Source organism: Nipponia nippon, unplaced genomic scaffold (assembly GCF_047370975.1).
Source record: "Nipponia nippon isolate SJK-2023a ecotype South Korea unplaced genomic scaffold, ASM4737097v1 scaffold_6, whole genome shotgun sequence".
NCBI lineage: Eukaryota > Metazoa > Chordata > Aves > Pelecaniformes > Threskiornithidae > Nipponia > Nipponia nippon.
Window position 1 is genome coordinate 63495779 of NW_028262380.1, and position 26719 is coordinate 63522497.

Below are 26719 nucleotides of genomic sequence, written 5' to 3' on the forward strand. Positions count from 1 at the left end.
ACAAAGAAATAAGTAATGCTTGAGCCATTTATACAGGGGACTTTGATGTTGCTTCTGTCCCCATTAAGCACTAAGCATCTGTCAGCACTGAGCTGGGATTTTCAGTCCTGGCTGAACACTCAACTTGTAGAATTAATGAGTTCTTGTAACTCCTCATTTCAGAGAGTTTGTGATATTTCCTTTAGGAGCTGGTTAGCCATAGAAGAGTCAGTCATTTTCTCTCTCATTTGCTACAGATGGGTGTGAATGGCTGTTTCCAAGCCAATGGTTCAACAGTCTGACAGTAGCTCAAGATGTTAAAAATATTAAAGCTCAGCACAGTGGCTGCACCCAGTGATGGAGCAGAGGGTACAGTGCATGATGAGACTCGTATCGTTTTAACATCAAACATCGAGTTCATTAATGTCCACAGGAGCAGACTCTGTCTTGCCCGGGGCTAGGGAATCTGCATTCCCCTTTCAAGCACCAGGCACAGGCTCCTGCACCTGCTGCCCAGCTTCTGTGCCAAGGCAGCAGCCACCTCCTCCATAGCAATCACTCTGGACAGAGGCTGTGTAATGCTATTTCACCTTTTATTTACAAAGGCTTCATTCCAACTGCATGAATAACAAATCCATTTCTAAACCAGGCTAGTAGTCAAACTGTGTTACAGTGGAGGAGGGAAGGAGAGAAGTTATTTTTACAGGTAAGCTAACCCTTTTGTTCAACCCTCTTGCTTTCCCTAGAACTAAAATGTAAAAAAAGCAGGTTAATGAGGATGGCAAATATTGCATCATGGAAGATCATTTATGTACCTTATTATCATATCATGCTATTTCCAGAAGATGTGGAAAAGGAATATACAATTTTCCCCAGCTTTTTACATAAACTAAGTCCTGCCTATAAGCTGCAACAATGGGGGAAGGATGTAGAGGGGAAGATGGGAAAGACCTCACTTGATGAAAGCTGGGAGGTAAGGCTGTGACCTGCAGAAGCAGTCTCCTCCTTTCAAAGAGTTAGCATCTTCTTTCTCCTTCACCCTAACTCAGTGAATGGGAGAGGAGGAGAGGAATCCTCCTCCACCATCAGGGCTCAAGGCCCTGGTGCTGGTGCTCACGGAATATGTAACTCAGTGACTTCCAGCACCTTGTACCAGCAAACAGGCTGTAGTTAAGGACAGTATCCATGTTGATGAAAGCTACTTCAGCATTCTTACAGAATTCAAAAATTAAATACTTGCCTGAAAAGGCATGAACAGAACATAAAAACCAGCTTACCTGAAAATGCAAGAGATGCAGTGCAACAAATAGATATATTTATTCTTATTTCTCTTCTTTTTTAAATAAGTGTCAGGATAAGAGCAAATACCTTTTTTGCCAAGTGTGTGCTTTTGGTTAGTGATTTTGAATCCAGGGTGATCTAGAGCTACAGTTTCTTTTATTTCCATTGGGTTCTTCCTAGGACAAATAGAGTGACAAAGTATTCAGAACTACTACAAACTTATTAGGTGTGTAACACAGTGAACTACTTCACAGTCATAAACATAATCCATAAAGCAAACACACAGGGAGACTGTTTTGTTCACAGCTGTAGTTGAGAAGAAGCCTCATCTTTTTTTCTTTTTGGCATCTTGCTATTTCAGTTGAAGTGGATTGTGTTCTCCAGTGTTACCCTTTCAAAAAAAGCAATTATAAAAATGATTTAATAAAAACATACTTTCATATTTCAACACAGTTTGTACACCAGTTTCTCAAAGACTATTCTAGAATAAAGTCAGCTTGTTCAACCTTGTTCAGCTTGTTCATAAGAAGAAGGTCAAGTACGGAAAATTAGAGTAACAAAACCATATAGTAAAAATAAGAATATCTGTAGCATGTAGTGGTTAGCTGTAAACAACTGAAAGAAAGAAAAACCATCCCTAGAAGTTGTAAAATAGTCCAAGGTACATAGCTACTGTATTTTTGTAGAAGGTGTGTTTTCTACCACAGCCTTGATTTTTATTACTTTATATTTTTAAATAACTTAGAATAATAATGAGTTTGCCTACCAGCAGCCAACTCAAAAACATAATGCAAAAAGAAAAAAAACACAGCCACCATTACAGTGGTGGGGAGAAACTCTCCCCAGCAGCCAATTTTTTGTGTCCAGTCCTTTCCCCTCTTAGCAATCCCGATCAGGCAAAGTTCCTGGCTATATTCAGCTTATTAGGAATGGAAGGTCTTCAGTGCAGACTTGGGGTTCACTGAAAGAAATGGCGATTTTTTCCCCTCCATAATCTACTATCAACTCTGCAGAGTCCTTGTAGCAGCAAGCTGCAACAAAAGGAAGGGGAAAAATATCCCATCCAGATGTGAAATGATTCATAGGTGGCATCTGAGCTCTTCAAAGGATTCTGTCAGCGCTGTCCTCAATCAATACTTAAGCCTGAATCACCCAAGTGGGCTGTGATTTTATCTCCTCTGTCACATGTGAGAAGCTGCCTGTTTGTTCTTGGGTTAACTTGTTTCATCTTTGCTGACACAATATCGCAACCGACTGCACATTTTTCATCACTTTGAATGCCACTCGGTGTACAGAACAATAAACTAAGACATGCCCCTTGGTAATCCACGTAATGTATCAACAGCAAAAACAGCAGCCATCTTCTGCGCTAGACTCTGCTCAGAAGCACTGACCTGAAAGGAAGAGGGAAATGTAAGTAAGTAAAGACAATCATTAGATTGATGTAAATCTTCTCAGACAGCTTCAGAGTGCTTCGGATAAGGATCCTGTGAAACTGAAGTTCGTGTTATCACAGGTTTTCAAGCTCTTTGTCCCTCTTGCCACCCTGTGTAATGTGGAGTGTCTGTGCACTGATGTGGATAACTCTCCCTTTCTGTCCTCTCCCCAGAATAACTGGGATTAATCAGATGGAATTGTTACATCCCCTTGTGATATTCCAGGAAAAAACAACACAGCCTGCAGAGAATCCTTAGGGTTATGGTGTACGGTTCCCTCTCTGTGGTGCTGCTGAGTGGATCAGAAGAGTTAGGATGTTATACCCAGGGGTACCTCCAGGTGTTAATGTAGCAGCTGCCTGCAACAGTGACAAGAACACCTGACTAATGGTTAGTTCCTTGGGATATCGGTAGTTTTAAGACTAAAGTGGAGGAATGACTTAGGGGTGAAAACACAGACTATTCATACACCTGCTTAATTCTGTGTCTCCATCTATGCACCTGATTAGTTTTCGCTGCTGCCATGAATTCAACTTTTTTTTTTTTTTCAAAGTTGATTGGCAATGCACCAACTAAAACACTGCCATAATGGTTCATGTATCCTTCCACAATTAGTAAAATGAAAGAGTTGATGAGGCTATGTTCAACCAGCAGTGGAAGAAAAGCCAAAAATAGGATTTTGCTTAAATTTGTTTTTCCTGGCCTGGACTCTAAATTGTTACCTGGTTTCATGAATGCATTTGCCCCAGAGTGATCTTTGTGCAAACCTCATCCCTGTCTGAAAGGCTAGGTGCATAAAGGGATGCAATAGCTGAAGAATCATCTGCTTGGAAACCGGAGTGCTCTGTATAGTACTTGTGAGGAAGCAGAGATTTCTTTGAAGTTTAGAAAGTATTTTTTCCTACACTGAATAACAGAAGAAATTAAGATACAAAATTACTTATTCCAATTCCCAGCCCCTGAGGGAGAGAAGGCTTAGAGGGTTTAAGATAAAGACTGACTGTTCTCTTTTTTCCCAGAGTCCCAGACTGGAGGGGGGATTTACACCAATGCTGTGCCCCATCTGTTGAAACATGTAGCTCGCCATTTGGTTTTAACTGTTTGATGCTTGCTCTGTATCCCATTCTCTTTATTTATTGATGCGGGTAACCTCTGACACAAACCTTAGTGTCTTCCATCTGTCCTTCTCAATGTGATTCTCGGGACTTTCGCTTTCATAGGAAGCCAAGTAAAGTGCTGCAATCAGAAGCAAATACAATATGTTAGGCCTACTGGCATTTTAAAATTTGCTCTCCCTGGAAAGTGGACTGAAGTTAAATGAAGCAGGCTTGTATTATCCATCCCTCAGATTAGGGCTCCAGAATGCCATTAGGAAGTATAGCATTACTTACAATTACATCCAGACAATACTAACAAACAGCGCGTGAGAAGAAAAAGACTACCCTGAGGGGGGAAAAGAATAACTAGTGAAAACTCAAAAGCACAAGAGTGGAAGAAAACATGCAAAAGAAAAAACTGAGCCCAGGGACATGGTGCTTTGTAAGCAACCAGCAAAGTCCCCGTTTTCCTTCTCAAGCAGCACCGTTTAGTGTAAAGCATCCTGAAAGTCCATATAAATATACTTCAGATTATATTTATAGGGATCACATATCCTATCAATTTTTTTCACTCCCTTTCAGAGAAAAGGATAATGCCAATTCTCACAGACCATGTGCACATAAAAAGAAAAAACTTATTTTCTCTCTCATTTGTAAGGGAGAAGCATTTTTTACTTGCCAGAAAGAGATGTCTCAGGACAAAGTCTTTCTTTACTGTGAGGAAGCAACAACTTAACATGGAGAGAGATTAAGCAGTAGCCAGTGACACCAGACCTGCAGGAAGTCCAGAGCCCCTTACCATCATCACTGAAGACTGGGACAGTGAGCAAGTACTGCAGAATGTTCCGATCCCTTTCAAAAGGACACTCCACTTGTTTCCACATCATAAATTCACTGACTTGTTTTGCCAATTCCCAAAATTTCTGTCAGAATAGAAGAGAAAACAGAAGAGGCACTATATATTGAACAGTACTATTTACCCTGAACAGTTTTTAAAAAGAGACGGACCTTGGTTTCAAGCCCAAGGCTTGGATTCTCCCTGGCTTTTAAGCTAGAATTGAACATAATCTGCCTTAACAACTCAGTTTCTAACGTTTGCATTTCTGTTTCAAACTGGGATGACTTCCCACTCCTCCACCCTGGTAAAATTGTTGTTATTTATGAATATATATAGCAGATCATGATCTGCACTCAATTTCTTTTCAAGGAGCTGATAACACTCCTTATGCCCAACTTTTCACTTTGATGATGCTCACGCTTGTTGTTTTGCAGTGAAATATTTAGTAATTTTCACATCAAAAGTCTCTAGATACTTAATACTGACATTTCGAAATCCAGATATTCCATTTTAGTTAGTTAATCTTAAATGCTCAATCTTCTTGCTGGAAATTTATGCCAAAAATAAACATTCCCCCATGTAGTGTGTGGATGTCATTCATTGATAAACTCTTTCAATTAAAGTTTAACATGCCTCAAGTATACGTGGATTCCTTGAGTAAAAGGACATTCCAGATCATCACATAGTCTAGCTTTAGAACCAGGCTAATTCAGGCCAATGACTACGAGTGAAAAGTGCTGTAATTCTGTGAGAGTGACCCAGGCTTCTTGAAAGCTGAAAACACCAGAAAACAAATCATTGGGTAATCCACACTGTCAGATAACAAGCATGAAATTGGAGGCAGAAGAACTACTGAAAGACAAGGAACTCAAAACTCCTTCACTGCTGCTCTATGGCATGTTTCTTCAGAGAAAATCTGTGACTTACATGTATGAAAATACTGCATATATATCTTGACAAAGGATGAACTCACTTTTTACATGTGGAATTCAAAAAGAACCTCTAAAATACTAATTTGAATTTTGTCATTAAGTATAATAAACCTGTGAGTTGAAATGTTTAGATGAATTGAGCGCTGGGAAAAAGTTCTGACTTTTTTCCCTACTAAAAAACTGAATATTGAAAGGGTTTCTATAAACATTCTATCTTCAATAAAACTGCTTTTTCCTGACTACCTCCCAGCTCCTGTGAGAAGTAACAGGTACACTCAAATTCCAGTCTAATTTTGCTCTCCCAGAATCCAGTGGAAATTGAACCATGATCTGCTTCAGTTTTCTGTTAAAGGGGCTGACCCTGTATCAATACCCCACTCAGTGTTCTACTTACTTCAAAATTGACATGACCATTTGGAAGACGATTGGCACAACCCTCATTGAGGAAGTAAATATCTTTGATCAAGAGGCTGAAGAAAGGTATTACGATCTAAGGAAAGAACAACATTATTCTCAGTCTGGTCCTGAATCAAAATATAATGCTCTACACAGAAAAATAAAAGGAAGTCAGGTGGTACAAAATACCGAAAGACTAAGATCTGTATGATATCTCTCTGTTTCTCTACACAAAAATTTTGCATTCACTACATTTTAAAATACATGACATTTCTCTATAAAGAAAGTCCTCCCCTGGATGGTAAACTAATCCCTATAGTTTTATTTCCAGCTTTGTGCCAAACTGCTTCCATGACCTTGAACTCTTCTTGGCATGTAGCTCCCCCAAGGTCACAATTAAAGTACCTGTTGGTACCCCACTGCTTGTCAACTGTGGCTATGAGGCGTGTTCAGAACAACAATATGCCTAACTCATTTCATTTCTATGTCATGTTCCTCTTGTTTTCACTTTCTCATTCTTCCTTGCAGATTCCAGAACATAGGAGTTCAGGGGTGCCTACTTCTTACACGTAATTCCTGCAGGGTATCTCTTAGTGCAGCTCTCCCTCTTGACAGGGACTTGCTTGGGAAATGAGGGGAGATGCATGTTAAAGCACTGCATGGAAAAATTGGGGGTAGCAGCACAAATGTCTTTCAAATTACAATTCCCTGAGCTCATGCAAGAACTTGAACCCTGGCACTGACTGGCTCAAAACAAAGTATTTCCTGCCAATTGAACAAATCAAAGCATTTTTCTTTGGAGAATGCTTGAATATTCTTATATTCTTAAAATTACTGTATTTTAATTTGCATCCTACAAAAAATTCCACAGTTGCCCATCCTTGTTGCAACTGGGGATAAAACAAATATCACTTATCACTATTTCCATGGAAGACTTCACTGCACCATTTCAATATATGTAAGTTCTTTCTTTGAAGTCTTAAAACTCACTTTTCTCTGAAAAGAAGTAAGCATCTGCCTTTAAACTTCTGGTACTTTGAACGATATGTGAACCGATCCTTAGGACTCAGAAAAAAATCCCCATTTTTATTTACGCATGTATAACAACAGTATAGACCAGCAGACTGCGCATGGATTTGCTTCATCCTGCCTGGTAGTTTATTCTATGAGCACCAAGATCAGGTTTATCAAACACAGCATGAAGTCCTAATATTATAAGCAGTTGATGAGCAACTGCTTTTAAGTGAGAAGCAGCTAGGAAGCTATTTGGCTCCTTTCCACAAGAACTACAACTGAGATTCTGCATTAATGTGTGACCAAATCCAGTTTATTTCTCAAAAGCTAATTTATTTTAAAGAGCAAAGAAAGACGTCACCTCTATTAATGCATAGTTCACAGCCACTCTTGAATCTGGAAGGTGGATTTTAACCCACTGCATTACACAAACACCTGATTCACCTCACCATTTCCACTAAAAAACTCCAGAGTATATTTAAAGCTCATCATCTAAAGACTGCACACAGGAAGGGGACTCCACAGAATCTAGACAGAAGCTCTGTCTAGAACTGAGTTTTAGAATACCTTTTCCGAGTAAGTTTTAAAGCTTTTCCACCCTAAACCATAAACCATTTAAAACTGAGCACAAATAGCAGCTATAACAACAAATTACTAGCAACCTCATTTCAGTCCTTAGCCTTTCCATCCGTATTATTGGTTTGCAAGATAAAAGTTCTCTGTCAAAAAAGAAATGAGCTGAGGCAATGTATTTATTTTATTTAAATAATCAAAGCAATCACTTAATGTTTGCAGCTTTCAGTCAGCACCAAACTGAACTGGCAGCCCTAAGATGGTAATTTTCATTGAGCCACCTGGTTTCCTCAAATGCTCCATTTACTTTCTTGGTAGCTTACAGGTAATATTTAGACATTTCCAGTAAAGAGGGATTCAGTTTTCAGGCTTTTTATTCTTTTTAAAAGGCCATCAGGGGTAGAATCCCAAGACAAAAGCTTACATGCAACTTAACAAGTATATTTCACTTTTGCCCACTGCCAAGTCATTTGTAAACATACCTTCTCTCTATTGCTATGAGCTGTCAAGGACCTTTGAGCGGCTCCACGTAGGGCAGTTCGGTAATTATAAAAATTGCTAGAAGGGTCCATCTGATGCTACAAAGCATGAAAAAACTTAAATAATGAACCAGTGTCATCACCACACAATTTCTTCTCACTTGAGCAACTATTTTGAAAAGCAAGAGGTCTGCTGAACAGCACCACAAATATGGCCTTTTAGAGGACTGCAAAATCTCTTTATCTGTTCATTTGATCAGAAGAGAACCTTGTTTTAAAAAATATTCACTCAGCATAACAAGGGATCCAATACAAGTCAGGGGCAGGAAAGCAAAGGCAGGCTTCATGGACCTTCTTTCTCTCGCCACAAAGAAGGTAGTTCAGCCAAAATCATGAAACTAAGACAACAATGGGTCTTGGCACCAATATTCTGCTCTTCCTAGTATGCAGGTTTCTCAGAGTTGATTCAGTTGCAAAGGAAGATCAGACACCTAAAGCTGTTAGTGCCCCCACCTCATTGCTCCAAGACTGATTGCTGCATCTCAATGACTAGGATGACTGCATGGCTCACAAAGCACATCCTTAACCAGCAAAGTCCAGCCTGCATAACAAGGTTGAATTTTACATAGGGCTGTAATCTTAAGAGCAACTTCCTGAGCTGTGCAGCCATTCTTGACACAAGGAAGGCTATTTCCCACCCAAGAGTGGGGGAAGGAAGTGTGAGGTGGCTACAGCCATCCAGTTTTAAACTGTTGTCATAACACAAGTCAAATCCCCTATTAATAAACATTTCATGTTTACATCAAGTACAAAATACTATATTTTCTTTATCTTACTAATAAATAACCTGAATTAACTGATTGCCATTTACAGCAGCATAATTAATTTGTTGGTAAATAATCTGCTGGGTAAATCACAAACTCATACACTGCTGCACCTACATGATCTTTGACAAAGGTCTCTACTACCTGAAGGTAATTTAGTTCAAGACAAATTTATCTGAAAAGGCAAGGCAGCCACCTTACAGCTCAACTTGATTTTCAAAGGCAGAACTGTATTAGGTCAATCCACACCATCCCTCTCAAATAGATCTCCCTTTCAAGAGGTTACCTACCTTTTTTTTTTTTTTTAACCAATTCTTAGGAGGTGGGTTTGGGAATTAAAAAAAAAATTACTTCAATTTCCTTCTTCCAAATCAAAAGAGCACAAGTCAGCTAAACAATTCTTATTACATCTTCCATTAAGAGCACAAATATACTAAATTAAACATGTCATAATGAAGCCAAACTTGCATTTTAGAGCAGTTGAAAGTAAAATGCTATTAACAGCCCTGTGTCCAAATATTGGCCAAACTTACCTCAAGAATATCAAATTTGGCTGTATTCACTTTTGCCCAAGTTTTCTTTAACCGAGACACAGGACTCATGTTCATGCCAGCTTGATATAAGAGAGAGAAATTTTTGGAGTATTTTAAAAAAAAAATCTTTCAAGTAGCTAAGGCTAGTAAGTATTTCTAGAGCAAAGGAGCTATTAACAGTAACAAATATTTTCAACAGAGCTATTCACAAATCAGACTCATCATTTCCTTGAAATTCCAATGTTAAAAACAACTTTGGAAGCAAAATCAACATCTCTTACAGAATGAAAGCTTTAGAAAAACTGACTATGACATTATTTAATGTGGTTTTGAGAAAACATAAATATACAGCAGAAAAGCGCAAATGAGTTTTCTCAATACTGTCTCTTACATATTTCACTGAAAACTACACATATCTATGAAGTTTTCACATTTCGAATTAAAAAAATATTCCAAATATTTTCCCATCAGATATAAAAAAGTTATGGAATTTTTAAACCACTAGGATATTTACAGTGCAATAGAAACGATGGAAGACATCAATCCTCCGTATTACAGGAAGAGTTTCTATTCCAATTTAGCACTAAAGTTGGTTTCAAAAAGTGGTGATTTAGATCTCTGAACAGTTGCAATGATAACTTTTCTGTAATTTACACTATGGCAGTAAATAATTTCTTACACACATAACACTACAATAGTGTTGAGAAATTCTCCACCACTTCCCCTCCCAGCTTCACACTGCTGAGCGTGCTAAGGAGCAGACTTTTGTTTAAAGCACTGTGCTTCCTTTACCTGGATTCAAACAGGGACAAAACATCTCAGGACAGATACTTACAAATAATAGCCATTAAGGAGTTAAAGTTGCCAATGTTAAAACATTCCCGTGCCACATCAATGAAATATTCTATCACTCTTGCTCTGTGCTTCTTCTTCACAGGCTGCAAGAGATGCCATCAGTGTTACGCTCAGCAGGAAACAGACCCATCCCCAAAAGAAACAACACCCCTGTTAGAAGTCTTTTCCACATGTACCACAACTTCACACTATGCTTTACATGTAGAGAAAGCCATACTATTGTGTTCAAAAGCCCTCAGATACCGGGCAGGTAGACAGCAAGGACAACAGGTAAAGAGGCTCTGCCAAGAAGAAGGGTACAAAGAACAGTGGAGCTAAGAAGGGGGTCAGCACAGACGAGAGAAAAGATGCCTCCATTCACAAGGGGAATTCTCACGAGAGAAGAGCAGGCCAGATGCACTCCTGTGGCAAGAAAGGCTAACCCAGCATAACATCACCACTGTGTCACATAAGCAAGGCTGAGGCACGAGTATGATGCTGAAAACACGGACTTATTTCCTCTTCAGCCCTGCACTGACTTCATCCACACGTGAAAAAGTACAGAGCTGAGAAAATGAAAAGTCGAAGGGCACACTGAAAACCTGAAAAGGCTTCACCATTTTAGACAACTAGACTAAACAAAACCTTTTAGCAGAAAAAGTCTTTCCTCACCAGACAGATTTCTGTTGCAACCAAGTAACTGAGCCTGTTAAACCATTCCACATAGGCTTCCAGAGTCCGGGTCTTCTTTTGATCTCCATAGCAGCTCTGCAGACAGAAGAAGGATAGCAACTTTCAGTGTAATCTTCATCTTTTCCCTGAGAGAGACATTTTGGCTTTCCACCTTGCCATCCCCAAACACTGTCAAGTAACCGGGAATAACTCAATTACCCAAAGTGACAAAGAGCTTAGAGGGAAAGCAGCAGTGATAGTATTTGAGCATGTATAACTTCTTCTTGACCTGTTGGCTCAGTAAAGCACTCAAGCAGGCATGTGGAATCCATCACCTGCTCTAAGTCCTACTGGCATGCTTTAAGGACTTAGGACAGACTTATGCAAACAATCAAAGCTAAGTATCTGCTCAAAGCTTCCTTGAATATGAACACTGTTTCAGTCCTCACTCCTGTCCAATTCATATAGTAGAGACAATATTATGCCCACTGCAAGTGCAGAAGGAAAACAGAGGCCAGCCCACTCCACTGTCACATTACGTTCAGTTGTTGATGCCAAATTAACATACTGCATCCTAATTTTGGGAGATCAGCTCTACTATTTTCATTGGATTATCCCTTCCCTAACCAGTGCTATTTGTTCTGTAGTGTCTTGGAATGATTCCCACACCACATTTCAGGGTTGCCTAAAAATGGGTAGACAGCAGTTTTAGTGATCTCTACCTACAAAATCATTTTCAGAGAGTGTCTGACTGAACATCAAATTGTAAACTTGAGTCATTCTATTCTGTTTGTCAGTTTTAGGGAGGACAGTAATTCAAGTTTTAACTGCCTATCTTTGGCACAGTTTATTTACAGAGCATGAGTCATCTTGAAAGCAGCACTCAAGGAGATGACAACTCTAGCACGATTAGCTAAAAACACTGCGTCTTTGCCCTTCATCTCACATGGATCTAGAGCTTACTGCCCCCTTTTTGTGATGTGTGCTCTTCCTGCAAATTGCCCCACTTGCCAGTTTGCTTCTAAGAGTTCAGTTTACTAAAAAGAACAGATGTTGAAAATGAGTAACGCAAAAGCCAAAGTTAAACTCAGCTTTTTTCCAGCTGTAGACCACATAGGTGGCCTGGAGAAAACATTCACAGGATTAAGTTCTCCCTTAGCTTAAATCAGAAAAAACAGCAAATGTGTTAATTTAAGTCAATTTGTTGGCTGAGATCTGGAGCTCCAGGAGTTGTCGTCCAGAAAAAAAAAGCATCAACAATATTTTTAAGAGGAATACTAAAGCATTTCCACTGTAAAGCTCATTTCTGCTGATCGCCATTTATTGCTGGACCTCACTTCCAGCTCATGGGGCACCTGAGCTCCAGGATGTTAAATGCCACATTTCAGAGCTGCTCCAGATCCGCTCCAATTACCTTGTCATTATCCAAAGGATCCTTTTGCACAAGTGCCTGGACAAATTCTTCTGGTCCAATATAATTGAGTCGCTCCTAAATAAAGCACACAAGCAGCCAAGTCATATCCTATGTTAACCTGCATTTCAAAAAGAGGGGAAGGATGAAATCATACTTGAAGTACAACAACTCACAAGCTCTATGTGTGTCAGCTGCTGTGCTAATGCGTAGGGATCATTGCAGACTGTGATTATGTCCCTCTGGATGGACTGGGGCTTGGTCTTTAGAACCGTGAGGCAATCTGTGGACGTGGCATTAATTTTTGCAAGTACTTCCTCATACTGGCTAACAGTGGCGAGCTTCCGAATCAGGTTCTGGAGGAGCTGCTGTACATTCTTCCGATACATCTGTCATGACATGAAACAATCGGAAGACATTTTCAAAATGTGAGAAGATAGTATTAAAGTCTGCATGACACCGCAACAGATTGATGCTGATACCTGTATTTGTTGTCAAGTTAAGATATGCTCTACTATGTGAGTTTCTAATATTGACATTTCATCAGACCAAAAGGAATCCAGCTGAGGATTTAAACACTGATTGTCTCACAGATTCAGTAGTGACCTGGTTAGCTCAAAGAACAGCAGAAAATACATGCACAATCTACTGGATGAAAAGTACCACCAATCACCACACAAAACACAAGAAATGAAAATACTCCATCTTCGCTTGGTTAAGACCACAGAAAAAACAATATATGGTCATTCACTGATGAAAAAAGGGCCTGCTTCTCTCTGGAGTAAATCAAGACCTAAAGTCAGAGTTAAAGCTTGCAGTAAATCTGAGAAAAAGGAGATGATAATAAAACCATCTCTCTTTTCTTTTACGTTGCAGACCTTTCCACATGGCGGTTTAAGTTAGCAGGAGTGACAAATTTAAGCAGGAGCAGGACTTGACTCTTAACTAGATAGATATGTATACCTGACCCCAAGGTGGTTACTCTTCCAAATTCCAGATACCATCCTAAATCCATTAAAGCAAAACCTAAGTGGCTGAAAAAAGGAGCATCCAAAACCCACTGACAGCACAGTAGAGTGTGATCAGTCCAAGGCAGGAATGTTTCCTGTATTCTAATGAATTTGTCATTCCCTCCAAAGCTGCCATTTTTATGGATTTCCAAATTTACTCAAATACAACAGCACTATCTTGGGTCAGAGTAATTCTGAAAGTCAGTTGTGTTCAACCAAGGCTGAATTTGTCTTGTTACTTGGTAAAGAGTTGCTTTCTGCTTAGATGTATTTTGATTTTCTAGACAAATACAAACAGCACAATTTTTCACCAGGGTGGGTGGGAAGAGAACAGGGTGATCACAAGCTCTTAAAAGGATCTACATTTTCCTCAGGAAGACACAGAAGTATTACTTCAAGCGCTGCACTTCCATAAACAGGTGTTAGGTGACATACACACAGACTTGCTTCACTGACCCATTCCCTTCCAAATTCTTTGAAATTTCATGTAAGAGAACTTTATGAAACATTTTCTTGCCCAGCTGGTAATCAGCTGAGAATGAAAAAACATCTAAAATACTCAGGATGAATTCTGGCTACTGATGGAAATCACATAAAGATCAGTGGGTTAAGCTTTGAAGCAAAAAAATAAACCTTGCCTGCTTTTGTGGGTCATGTCAACCCAGAACTGACAACAAAATCAGGGAAAAAACAGGGGAAGACACAAAGCTGAACCACTTAATTCTGGTCAATTGGCTTCTGTAGCTGGAAAACCCCAGAGAAAAGGCAAACTGGCACAGATACCCTCCAAACCAGAACAAAAAATCAGGGTAATTAGCCCACATCTGATCTAACAGCAGTTCAACGTAAAAAACATCCCTGTGTCCAGTGATGAGGTAAAACTCTCTTGGCACAAAGGCAGAAGGAAATGCCAATACACCTCACAGATGTACCTGAGCCCACAAAACTGACATCCCTCTGCTCCTTTGAGCCTCAGTCTCCTCTTGAGCAGAGGCACTGTCCTCAAGGCATTCTGTGTAAGAATAAGTCTGTACTGAACTTTGCACCCATAACAGGTTTTTGCTGCTGGATCATTACTTAATCTCATGCATTTTTTGATATCATATAGATATATATTTAACAACACAGCAGTGAACTGACAGAATATGTCTTTTATCAATTAGATATTAGTTTGATTGTAGTATGGCTACCAGTCAGCCTAAACATATGGCCTTTCTCTAAATTAGGTTTACCTTTTCCACTCATTTGTCCCACAGTCTCATTTTTTATTATATATTCACACTGACAATGCTGATATTTACTTATATTTAAAAACCTCTGACGATTGGACAGCATGGGAGAAAGTAATGGGACACTTCACCTCAAGATCACCCTTTTGTGTCTGTCCTATATGGATAGTGACTGGAAATACTATTACTACTTGCTAGATATGGAATATCATATGTTAAATGAGTTTCCACAGTCAATCTTACTGTATGATATTAAGGTGGGGGAAAAAAAACACAAAAGGTCAGCATAATGTTGGGCTGCACTTGAAGACATCAGGATACAGGACGTGGCTTTGGTGTGACTGCATACGCTCATCAAGTGTTTCGCAGAAAAAGCAGAAAAAGCCACTGATAAATGTTTATATGGAACTAATCAGGAAATGGGAGGCAATGGCTTATGGGAAAGGTTTCAAAAGTTATACCTTGAAAGAAAGGTCAGTTTAGCGGTAAAAGGGACCAGAACAATCTAGAAATCTCATGAGCATGATGACCTCAGAGGACACAGAGAAGGAACAAGTGGAAGGAACGGAATTAAATTGTGGGAGAAGAGGGAGGAAAAAATAAACCCACCAAGGTTTTTCCAAAGACTTTTTTTTGGTGGAGCAGTATGTTAGTGTGGTGAACAGTTTTACTTGGACTCTTACTGATAGCTCTTAACAGTACTGGAGCACGATAATTCGGGAAGTGGAATAAGAAGCTAGAAGTAGAAGAGCTGTAGTGAATAGTAATAGGAAACAATGCTTCTTTTGTATCCTTCAAGGTAATGACTCATACAAAGCCAAGCAATCTGTAGAAAAGCAAGGTCAAGGAAGTTGCCATTTACTGTTCCAAGCAGTTCACAATAACGCAAGTCAATTTACTGCAGCGCTTGCTTTTCCTTTGTCTTTCTAAAGGAAATCCCAAAGTCAAAAAAAGCGCAAAGCTAGAGCTAGGAAAGATCTATAGCTTGCTGCCAGAGTAAGATTGCTCCATAGCGCTCATTTTCTAGCAGTTTCTACATCTACCTTTCCCCTCAATAAATGATTTCACTGTTTAAACTGTCTGTATTGCCAGAAACTTCACTGTAGACAACCTTTCCCTGTTGCCATTTCACTCTTGCATCCACCAACTCAACTTGCCCCAGGCTAAACAGCTCACTCTTTTTGTGCCAGTGGGTATTTTTCAAGTGGGTATGAGTCCTCAACCTTATTATTCTTCCTTGAACTGAACTTCAGTTCCCTATCTTTCTACTAAGAGTACCCAGAAACAAAGTAACAGTGCAGGAGCACTGTACAAGGAAAAGTGCCTCCTGTCATCCCCACAGTGAAGACAAACATATTGCCTCTCCACAGTCCAAAGCACCATGTAGCTATCTTGCAGCAACTCTAAGCTTGCCCATCAAATTTGGTATCTTTTTCATTTGTATTTCATACTGTATCTCACTCTCTTCTGTCTTCTTTTGTCCCTCCCCACTTTCACAACATCAAAATGTATTTCAGCTTCCAAATTCAGTTTAGGTTTCTTCTCTTCCATCCTTGTTTACAGTCTCTCAAGATCTTTCCAGGCCTTTGGCAGCACTCGCAACTCCTCCCATTAAAGCTTACCTACATGCTTGTTAACATGCCATCTACTGCCTCGTCCATATCCTCGTTCCTGAGGAACCCTAGAAACACGATGCCATTTAGCAATTGCTCTTTGCGTTTATAGTTCTTCCAAATGCCACTCCAGTGTCTTTTGTAATCTTAGTATTATGCCAGCTGCACATGATCTGCTTATTGAAACCTTGTTAATTGCCTTTCCACTAAGTGAATATAAGCCTTGGCTTTTGGCTGAGTTTATTTCAGTATTTACAAGACAAGCATCAGTTAAGCATCAAAATATTTCATAATACCTCCATGAAACTTTACTTCCATCTGAGAACTGGGACTTAGAAAAAGGTCAAGTGATTTCCTTGTGTGCTCCATCCAGAGGAAGGAATATGACAGACTTCCTCTGAGTCCATATCTGATGCTTTAAGCTCATGACAATTTTTCCTGGACCATTTTTCTTTTAGAAACTTTTTCCCAAGCCTGCTATAACTCTTCCATTGACCTACAGGTCAAGAGGCCTGATTCTAACACACCTTGCTCACACAAATCAAAGAAATTAGCATCATTGGTAGGGATTTCTCAGATATGCATGGCTTCCAAGTGTCTAGCTTCTTCCAAGCAGAATCACTAACATGAAAAATACTAACATCCACCAAGTTGTGTCTGTCTGCACAATATGCAGTTATATCATGGGTTTAGGGATGGAGTGAACCTTGCCTGTGCTTTGAAAAGGATCTGCTTATGCTGTGTGGCCTAGGTACTGGACAGAACTTTTTGCCTACCACCACCTTCATAATAAGTTAGCTTAGCCACCCAGAGCCATATCATGTCATTAAGAACAAACCTGCAATATCAAAGTATTAGAGGAATGCCTTTTTATCCAATAACTTTGTGTACAGACAACTTACCTCATCACCACTGGCTATTCTTTGTGCCAGCTCCTTTAAGTTCCTCATCATTCTTTCGTCTCGGAAATCATAAGGAAAGGTCTCTGTCCATTCAGTCAACAACTGTAGGATTTTGGGTGCAATTTTTCGTATCCGGTTCTATTTGAAAACGGTAAGGAGGAATGTTACATGTAACAGCAATACAGCACATATCTAACCCAAAGGAAACAGAATTCCCTTCCGTAGGATACTGTGGAGCATAAGGGTACGAAGCTGAGTTAAACTTTTAAGCTTAATTTAATTCAGCATTGGATTACTGGCCAGAGCCAATACCCATTGAAGCCAATGAAGAGACTCTCATTTGCTTAACTGACCTGGAAATTAGGCCCCAGGTAGGTGGAAATCTTAGAATGATTCCCCTCATTATCAGGAGTGTCTCAGTGCAAGACATTTATTAGTGTTTCCATAACTTATGGCTAACTACAAACAATGAAAGTGATAAGCTTCAGTTCTGCCAAGACTTATGCACACACTATACCTTATAGTGAGAAAGAAGTGGAATTATTCAAGTATCTTAATTTAATTTGTGTAATTTTCTACTCGGGTGGAGGTTCTATCTGAAACTCTCTAATGCTATCTGAATTCTATCTAATCATCCTGCCCCCTTTCAACTCTAGACATGACACAGAAAAACCCATGCATTCCTATGCAAAGGGGCCAGCAATCTAAGCCACTCCGCAAAGACTATAGCAAGAGTGTAGCTTAAGTATGCGAGACAGGTCAGTGTAATTCCCATTGACGCACTTAATTCATCGTTATGTCTTTCCAATATTTTGGCATTACACATCAAGACATTCGGAACCCTGAAACAAAAGCAACCACTGCAGGGCCAGTGCAGGATACATCATTAACAGCAAGCACTTTTGTTTCTGGCCCATGTATTGGTAAAACAAACAGTGCAGCAGCAGCAACAGTCTTCACAGAGGACAGGCTGAGCAGTGTGGAAATTTCCCATGAATGTCAGTGAATAAAGGGTCTAATTCTAGTTGCTTGTATCAGATTTTCAACCTGTTTAATCCTATTGAGGACTCTCTTGAGTAGGAATATTTTGCTGTGGGCAGGGTAGAGACATTTGACTGGAACTAATAGGAGTCCCTGAGAGTGCAGGATCTTACCTTGTCCAGGCCAGGCTCACTTAGTCTTTGCTGCTCAATGCACAGATGGCAGACTTTGGCCATGAGCTCATATGGATGCATGAATAGGCGTGAACTGAGAAGGAAGGTGAAGATGTATGTCCTCTGCAAACAAGAGGAAGAGAAAGGGATAAATTACTACCAGTTTTATATTTTCTCAGAATGCGTTCCTGACAAATCAGTTTCTAATACTTTACTATCTGCAGAAGAAAACTCTGCATGTGGCTGTGCCAAGAGCTATTACTACAGCAGTAAGCATTTAATTTAACACTTGTCACTGCTGCAGAATCAGTGTTATAAATTCATGCTTGAGCAAAGTTATGAAAGATTTAACCAAAACAAGGCAGGGCAGGACTGGTTTAGCTCTCCTGTTGCACACAGTCTTACTACAAGCTTAGTATGTGAAATTACTCAGAATAAAATTTCAGCTCATCTTCTCTTGCTCTACAGTAAACCTTTGTGAGAGCCATGACCAGATTACATAACTCTTTCTAGCCCAACAATGGATTAAAATTCATGCTGCAAGTCCAAGCTACTTAGAATACCAACAGAGAAATTCTGTCTCCTTCCACGTTGCTAGTGAAAGTAAATAGTCTTCAGAAAAAGAACAAAAAAAGATGCCAGTTGACCCGATTGTTGAGTTGACTCCATTTCACCACATACACCATCTTTACTACACTGGGTTGCCTGTCTGACCTCAGTAAACTGCACACTATGACCTTGTACTTCCTTTAAGAGTCCCCAAATACTGTTCATTTCTCATAGCATCACTTGTCTCCTGGATGAAAGCGGAGGGAACTACATAGCTTCATTTTACAGAATAAAAATTAGTAACCCATTCTGAGGTTATAAGGAGAGGCTCCTTATTTTGCTTTAATTTTCCATATATCATGATTTGAACTCATTGTGAGATAGATATTCAAAATATCCACTCCACTCCCCACACTGCCAGTAGTTAAGTACCTATGGCACCCACAAGAAAGACTCTACAATGTTCTAGTTCTAGGGACTTGGAATAAATCATCATGTTTGACCAATTGGTGTCTAAATTGCTACGTTTATATTTTACATTAAGCACTAATGGATAAGCATTAGCTTAAGCACAGTCCTGTGCTGCTGTTAACTCTGACACAAGTTAAAAAAGATCCTGTCTTGGAGACATGAATAGATCTATGACAATAAAAGAAGCTGAATATAAGCAGTTATATCTTCAGCAGGAGCCTTTCAACAAGCAGAGATACAGTTTCATCGTCCCTCAGTCAGGCCCAACTGCCCCCCCCGACCTTTTGATATCATTCTTCTTTTCTAAGAATTATATAAAATGTCTCAATTCATGGATGCATCTAGACAAAAGTGATGACAAACGTCCTGTTCTCATGTCCAGCCTCTGCTGATTCCAAACAGTGTGGTACTAGTTCAACAGTTCAGTTGCTAATTGCAAGACACATGTGGACCTCAGATGAGCAATGGGAAATATGCATTAAAAACTGCTTGTTTTTACACTAAATACATTCATCCTGTCACGCCGGTGGTCATGCCTTTCTCCTCAGCTTGCCTGACAGATTTTTAAGGGTCAATGGTACACACATTCCGTCAAACAGTAAGCCACACTAGATACTTACTTTATAAATGAGTCATCAGGGTTGCGCACCTCACAAGAGGAGCAATAAAGAATTAGACTTCCTAGGTTAGGTGAGGTACTGCATGTTACACTCACATGAAGCATATATTTATCCTATCATTGCTGATCAGTCACTTGCTTTTGCTGCACATGTGAAAGTTCCCCTTTACAAGATGTATCAGGCCTAGCCATATAGTTAGCTGCGTATACAGACTTACATCAGGATAGTAATCTACATTGGGTACCAAGTGCTGGATCAGAGCTTCCAGAGACCCCGACAGGAGGTTGTTGTCATTGTAATAGAGCCCTCCACAGTTGTCCTCTTTTGACTGATACAGGTTCCTGTTGTGGCTGTTGCTGTCAAACATAGCTGCAAAGGGAGGCGTCTGTGGCATCCTTGCCTGAGGAGACACACAAAAGAGACACGGGATAATTACCAGAAGGTAAGGTGCAATGTAAGAGGCTTTCTACACTCCAGAGATAGTACTGCACTAGGAAGAAAACCCAGCATCACACCCTGAGTTGCTTGCACAAAGCAGTAAAGATTGCACTGCCTTCCAGCCCATGAAGATTTCTCAAGAAAGGGCCAATGCAGACTCTCATCACTGCCTGTCTATTGCAATTGCCAGGCACTTCTTTTGTATCTTGCTGTTTTTTCATTAAATTACAGATAAGAGGTCAAGGTTAAGAGTTAAAAGGAGCATACAAGAATCCTGACAGGTTTTGGGAACTCAAGCTTTCTGTAAAGCTTTTGGGGACATGGCATAACATTCATTGACAACTTTGGGCAAATCCTGACAGTAGCTACCTAAGAGCAGCACTCTGATGGGGAAGCATGTTCAGGCTGTCATGGGCTGACAGAGCTGCAGTCAGTGCAGAAAGAGAGACTGAAGTGAAACCCTGAAGAGGGTACATGTGAGGACAGTCTCCTCATGCGACACGACAGCTGTAATCAAAAGCTCCAATTTCCCAACTCCACCCTGGTAAATCAGTGCTGGGTTTTTCCAATTACACTGTGACAGGTGTGACCCAGGCTAAAGTCTGATGCCTCAGCACATCTGTCTCCACCTACTTTCTGAGTGGCTCCACAGAAATTTGGAAAAATATGCCTGTGTACAGTTGCTTACCAATGTTTTCCAAGTTCACCAATGATATCAAAGATGTGAGCAGAGTCAGAGATCTGTTAAACCCTCTCTCCAAATTCTGTGACAATGTGAAAAATCCGTCCCTGTGTTTTTCAGCTTCAGATTTGCTTAATACTTAAGGAAAAATAAAGCAATTACTCATCAGTCTGCATCTTAAAGCCTGTGCAATAAAAATGTCTTACCAAGGAAAAGATCAGCCAGTGCTGCAGGCTGTTCAGTCATCCAGAGTAGTGGGTGGGTGGCAAGGGGGCTATGACCACCCAAGAGCTCTGTTGGTGATGCAGTGTGTGAAAAGGCCAAAAGATAAAATCTCTCTGATTACTAGAGAGTTGAGTTATACTCTCCTTCCCTCTCCTCCCCCCTCCCCTGCCTTCTGGGAGTAGCAGTTCTTGTCAGTTTGAGGAACCTAGGTTTTATAGCCTTCACTGTAAGGTAAGTTTGTGCTTAATTGTAGCCACAAAGATGTGCTGGTTTTAACTCTACTACAGCAGTTACTAGGCTATGAGTGCTAATGGGCCAGCCGCATTCGGGGACCAGACAGATCAAATGCACTGCTTCCCATCCTCCCCACAACTGGGAGACAAGGGAGATCAAATTGAGAAGACAATACCACAGGCTGCCATGCTCGTGTGTTGACAGAGCATGTGTGTGTGCCTGAGAAAAGCATTAATGCTTCTGAGCCATGATTGTAAGTACAGATGCTGTTGCTTTTCTCTTCATTGTATCAAATCCTATTTGGGAAAAGGCTCTTTAAAGTCACAAACCTCAGCGAACACCAGTGTGTGAAGGCACCCCATTTTGAGAACAATTAGTGATGTGACAGCCTGGAGATAAATAGTGTGCTGCCATCTGTGTGCTCCGCAACTCACAACAAAGCACTTTTCAGAGTGAGCTCAGTGGAGATGAGAAGATATTAAGTTATTAGCCAGATTCCTGGGGACCTGAAGCACCACATAGAAAGCCACAGACCTGCTGCTGCTGGCAGCATGTCCGGACATCGGAGGCATTCAAACAAGCACAAGACTGAGGGATTCAGTAAGTACACAGTAAGAGAAAGGCAAAAACGGTTGCAAAGACAGAGAGTGACAGTGAAGAGAGCCTCCTGGCCTACATGACCTGTGCTAATCCTGCCTTGCGAGATGCCAAAAGATATCTGCATCAAAATGGGAGTGAGGAGTCTCCATGTCTGAAAAGTGACATTAGTCGCTCTCTGCAGCTGTTCAACCAGCAATTAAATCCCATCCAGCCCAATGAATTGGGACAAGAGAAAAATAAAGTAAATACACATGCCACAGCATAACAGCACGAGGTGCAGGACTGAACAAAACAAGGTTCCCGTACAACAGAGTTCAAATCACTGGGCAGGTGAGATGCAACCCAACCATGGCCATGCTCTGCAACGATAAAGCATTCTGATGCATAAAGACTCTTGGTCTTTCAGGCGCTTTGCAAGGCTAGCAAAGTTTAAGAAACAAAATATTACTAAGGAGCTGACAGGAACCTTCTGCGGCATTTCCTAGGTTTTCATACTATGTAAAGCTCACCAGGTTTTAATTGCAAACCACAGACTTGAACAAATCCAAAATATTCTGCAGCCCACTGACACTGAAGGATGTCCTGTTTGCACCAAAATTCACAAGTCTTTTCAGCTACTGTAGCAAAATTTATTCAGCCAGAAGGCAAGTGGTAGTGGACAGTGTGTAAACACTGCCACCCACCAAACGTTTGTAGGCCTGTGGCTCCAAGGTAATACTCCACAGACAAAGTGAGAAAGGCTAGTTTGCGTCTGCAAAACAACTTGACATCAATATTGGAACTGTAAAAAAACAAGGAGAGTATTTGTTTCAATCCAGATCTCATATTAATCAAAACAGCCCAATTCAGGGTGAGACTGGAATCTGCAGAGTGTTTTAGCCAGCCTAGCCAGCAATTAGTTGTGATTTCATGTAACCCTCACCACCCAAAGCAGACTCAGGTAGTATCTCATTTCATTGGTGATACAATGATTGGGGAAAACCTCCACTTCTACAATACCACTAACTTCTAGCATGGTAAGAACTGAAAAAGGTGTGAATCACAGAAGTGTTTTTCTCCAACTGCCCATGAAAATACGAGGCTTCTTAGAAGGTCAGCAGGCAGTGCTTAAATTCTAATAACTAACTCCCAAAGGGAATGAGACCTTTTTGAAGCTTGCAGTCCCCTAACTCTCAGCACAAAATTACTCCCAGGACCACATGGATCTTTCTTCAGACAAAACTAAATTTGAGACACACAGAGCCTCCTAGTGCCTCATCAAGAGGAAAATAAAAGTCATCATGTCATTAATAGATATACTGATTCATAACAATAAAATAAAATTACCAAAAGTCTGGCCCTGAAAGGTACATATTGGCTCACTTGTTTGCTATCTATTTCTGGAAGCTGCTCGATAGAGATGGTTCAGTTCTGTTTCAGTGAGACATCAAGTTGTACTAGCAAAAAGCTGTTCTGTATGCTCCACATTCAGACACTGAGGATTTCACTTGCAAAGTGAACAAGACCACAGGACACGTTCTCCATGTGATGAAAAGGGATGATATCAAAGTGTGACAGAGATAAATATAGCATAGTCAACAGGATGATTCATGTAACACGTGCTTTTCCAGCAGGACCCCTTTATTACCTTGACCTTGACTCTTCTGGCGTATTTTATATGGAGGTGGAGACACAAAGCAGCATGCTTAGCTCTAATTAGCTCAGGAGCTAAACACATAATACCAAACCCTGCCTTCAGAATAACTTGAGTGCAATTGAAATTTGGTCACAGAGCAGAACCTGTTCCACAAAGCCTTTGCATATAGAGCAGAGGTATCTTGGGACCTAACCACAGCAATACAATGTCTGACAAGCAGGAATTAGAAAAAAGACATGAAATATGATTCTAGTGAAAATCATCCTGAGAGTTAAAACCGGAACCTTTTAACTGGGCTTTGGAAACACTTGGCTACCACTAACATGGAAAACATTTTTCTCTCTTCTCTTCCCCCCCCCCCCCTTTTTTTTTTTTTTTTTACAAGAAGCAAAAGAGGGGCTTTTTTTTTTGGTTAAAGATCTGACTTGAAGGAAAGAGCAATGAAATAATTTCCTGGCTCTATCAGTGATGTCCTCCTGTGACAGAGTGAAGTTGATAACTCTCTGCATTGTGGAAAAAGGAATAAAACATTTTTTCTGCATTTAGTATCATTATGGAAAACGTGAAATCTTGGGCATTAAGGTCCAAATTCTGACTTTGAGTATCCTCTGACAAGAAAGAAGTCTCAGTCTTCCCAGTAACAGTAGTGTAAATAGAAAGCCAGAGCCAAAGACAATGTGCTCAAAACCCCACCATTTCCTGGAGGAGTTGAGTTCCAGTTTGGCAAAACTAAAGGAATCAGATGTAGCTTCCAGGCTGCTAAGTGCTTGTCCAAACCTCCATGTTCAGCAACAGAAAAAAAAAATGTTTTCTACTAGCAACAGTGGAAGGTTGCATTGGTTTGTTTTCTTTTAATTTACATTGAAGAGCTCAGTCTGCAGGTCAGGTATATAAAACAAAACCAACAATACAGACAGCTTGTATCCTTTATAGAAGCACCCACTGAGGGGTTCAGTAGTAGCCCCAAAAGGTGCCTTTAAAGCCACTGCCAAATATTTTCAGCTCCTATGTTATGTACAGGTATCTCCCATACTACATCCCTCAACCAGAGGAATGGTGACTGAATTTGTTATGAGTCCCAAGGCACACCTCATAGAAGATGCAAACCTCAGTGTGCAATTACATTCCCTCCGAGCTGCTTCACCATACAGTCAGAAGCCCCAAACCGCATTTAGCAGGTGATTACCATCCCCCATCGTTCTTAAGGATGCGCTTATAAAATTGAGGTATGGCAAAACAAAAGACTGCTGGGGAAAGGACTACGAATCTTAACAGCTTGCACCAATCTGGGAAAGTCTGAGCAAGTCAGAATAAGCCTGGCTTTAACATACAGAAAGGAAGTAAGGATTAGGTGCTTGCCAGCAACATTCAGCTTTCTCTTAAGTGTTTCTGAAAAGTGTGGAGTATTTTAGACAATGACCCAGGTTACCCAAAACAAAAGCATACCAGACAGAGGCCACTGGTTGCATTCCATACAGCTGCGTATGTGTGCTTTGCTTACAAAGCATTTGTATTTTGCACTGAAAGGTAAAGTGATATTCTACAGCTCAAGCTATTGAGAAGATAGGAAACCTGAAAAACTCCCAGATCCGTGCTTCATATGCCTTACTTGCAGAAACTAAGATCACAGAACTATCCCAGCTCAAGTCTTCTTGCTTCCATTCTTCCATGAATAATTTGCCATACAATTCTGGCAGTGTGAGTTCAGCACTTACAGTTCCTTCCTAGAAATACTTCTTATTAACTGTATCTTGTAAGAGGCAGAGTACAGAATGGTATTTCATATTCACATAGGAGATGGAAAGAGGAGTGACATGGGCTTTTGCCTGGCTGAAATCGAGAGCAAGATTAAGAGCAACTCAGAAGGAATCCAACACAGAGTAACATGAGGACTAAAACTATCCATAGGTGGTACTGCTGGATGGTGACATAAAAGTACAAATACATCTTGCACACAGCAGAGACCAGTGAATTGCAGTCTCTGGCAGCACAAGCAAAGACCCGAGGCAGGCATAACAAACCCACCTGAGCCTTGAGATACTTCTTAATTTTCACTAAAACAGCAGAGGATGAACAATTTTGTAAAGTTCTCAAAAGATTATCCAGGCAACAGGCTGCAAAGGAAAAAGAAAAACTCCAGTAAGTGAAGAAGAAACCAGGAACTGAATTTCAATGAAAGGCATTTTCCTCCTGAATGTGCCAAGGAACTCGTTCTTGGATCTATAAATAGATTCAGCTGATGATGCAGGAAGGTCAGATGCAGCACTGCTGACTGATCACTCACGTATGAGAACTTTGGCACAGTAATTAAGTAATTAATAAGTAATTAAGTAAGAATCACTTGAAACTGAAGTCCTTGGATACTGAACTGCAAAAGTGTGATGGATATGAATGCATTTGTGTGTATGCTTGGGAGCATTAGGAAAAGTGCAGGGGGTTTAAGAATGCCTTGAATTTCTCAAAATCTGCAAGGGTGGAAAAAGGGAAGAAAACAAACTTCTTGATGCCGATGTGCTGCAAATCCATGTCCCTTGCTTAAGCCCCAAGAACCAACCCCCCTTCTACCCTTTCCCTATGCTCTTCTCCTGTGGGGCAGGAAGCATGACACGAGTCTAATGATGCTGAGGGTGGCCGTGCCACAGCATTGCTGCAGTGGCAGACAAGCACACACAGGCTAACTACATCATGGCAAAAATCCCAACTGCAGGAAAATTACCCAGGCCAAGGGAGAGGACAGGATATATGTTCCTTCCAACCAAAACACATGGAACGATTTGTCTGTATTGCAGGACACAAAAAAGCAGCAGCCTTGAAACACAGAACATGAAAAGACCACACATATAACACATTAGCTTTCTCAACACACTTGTACCTTACCATGATCACAACGCAGCTGAGATTTCTATGTATAGGTTAAACCTAAGGAAGCCACAATTATTAAAAAAGACACTATATGAAGTGTGCTCCATCACTGACTGATTAATCTTTTTACTAAGTGCATTTGTAAGTTATTTTTTAATTTATGGACAATTTCTTGATCTGGATGATGTCCTTTTA

At 40.3% G+C, this 26719-nt stretch overlaps 1 protein-coding gene across 19 annotated transcripts in view; it reads right to left on the reverse strand.

Annotated features, from left to right (window-relative positions):
- Positions 1 to 551: 551 nt before the first annotated feature.
- Positions 552 to 26719, reverse strand: part of RASGEF1B (RasGEF domain family member 1B) — a 220412-nt gene continuing 194244 nt past the window's right edge. For 9 of the 19 annotated variants that reach the window (XM_087737301.1, XM_087737304.1, XM_087737300.1 and 6 more), the window contains 14 exons: positions 25688 to 25776; positions 20065 to 20247; positions 18208 to 18330; positions 17054 to 17191; positions 12476 to 12688; positions 12303 to 12377; positions 10889 to 10984; positions 10218 to 10320; positions 9383 to 9462; positions 8029 to 8124; positions 5958 to 6053; positions 4593 to 4716; positions 3860 to 3932; positions 552 to 1651 (listed from right to left, as the gene is read on the reverse strand). In XM_087737301.1, the coding sequence (XP_087593427.1) occupies positions 1618 to 1651; positions 3860 to 3932; positions 4593 to 4716; positions 5958 to 6053; positions 8029 to 8124; positions 9383 to 9462; positions 10218 to 10320; positions 10889 to 10984; positions 12303 to 12377; positions 12476 to 12688; positions 17054 to 17191; positions 18208 to 18330; positions 20065 to 20247; positions 25688 to 25776 (1523 nt within the window). In that variant the 3' untranslated portion in view covers positions 552 to 1617. Of the gene's footprint in view, positions 2655 to 3859; positions 3933 to 4592; positions 4717 to 5957; positions 6054 to 8028; positions 8125 to 9382; positions 9463 to 10217; positions 10321 to 10888; positions 10985 to 12302; positions 12378 to 12475; positions 12689 to 17053; positions 17192 to 18207; positions 18331 to 20064; positions 20248 to 25687; positions 25777 to 26719 lie in introns of all 19 variants that reach the window. The other 10 variants (XM_087737308.1, XM_087737307.1, XM_087737306.1 and 7 more) reach the window with 3 other exon arrangements.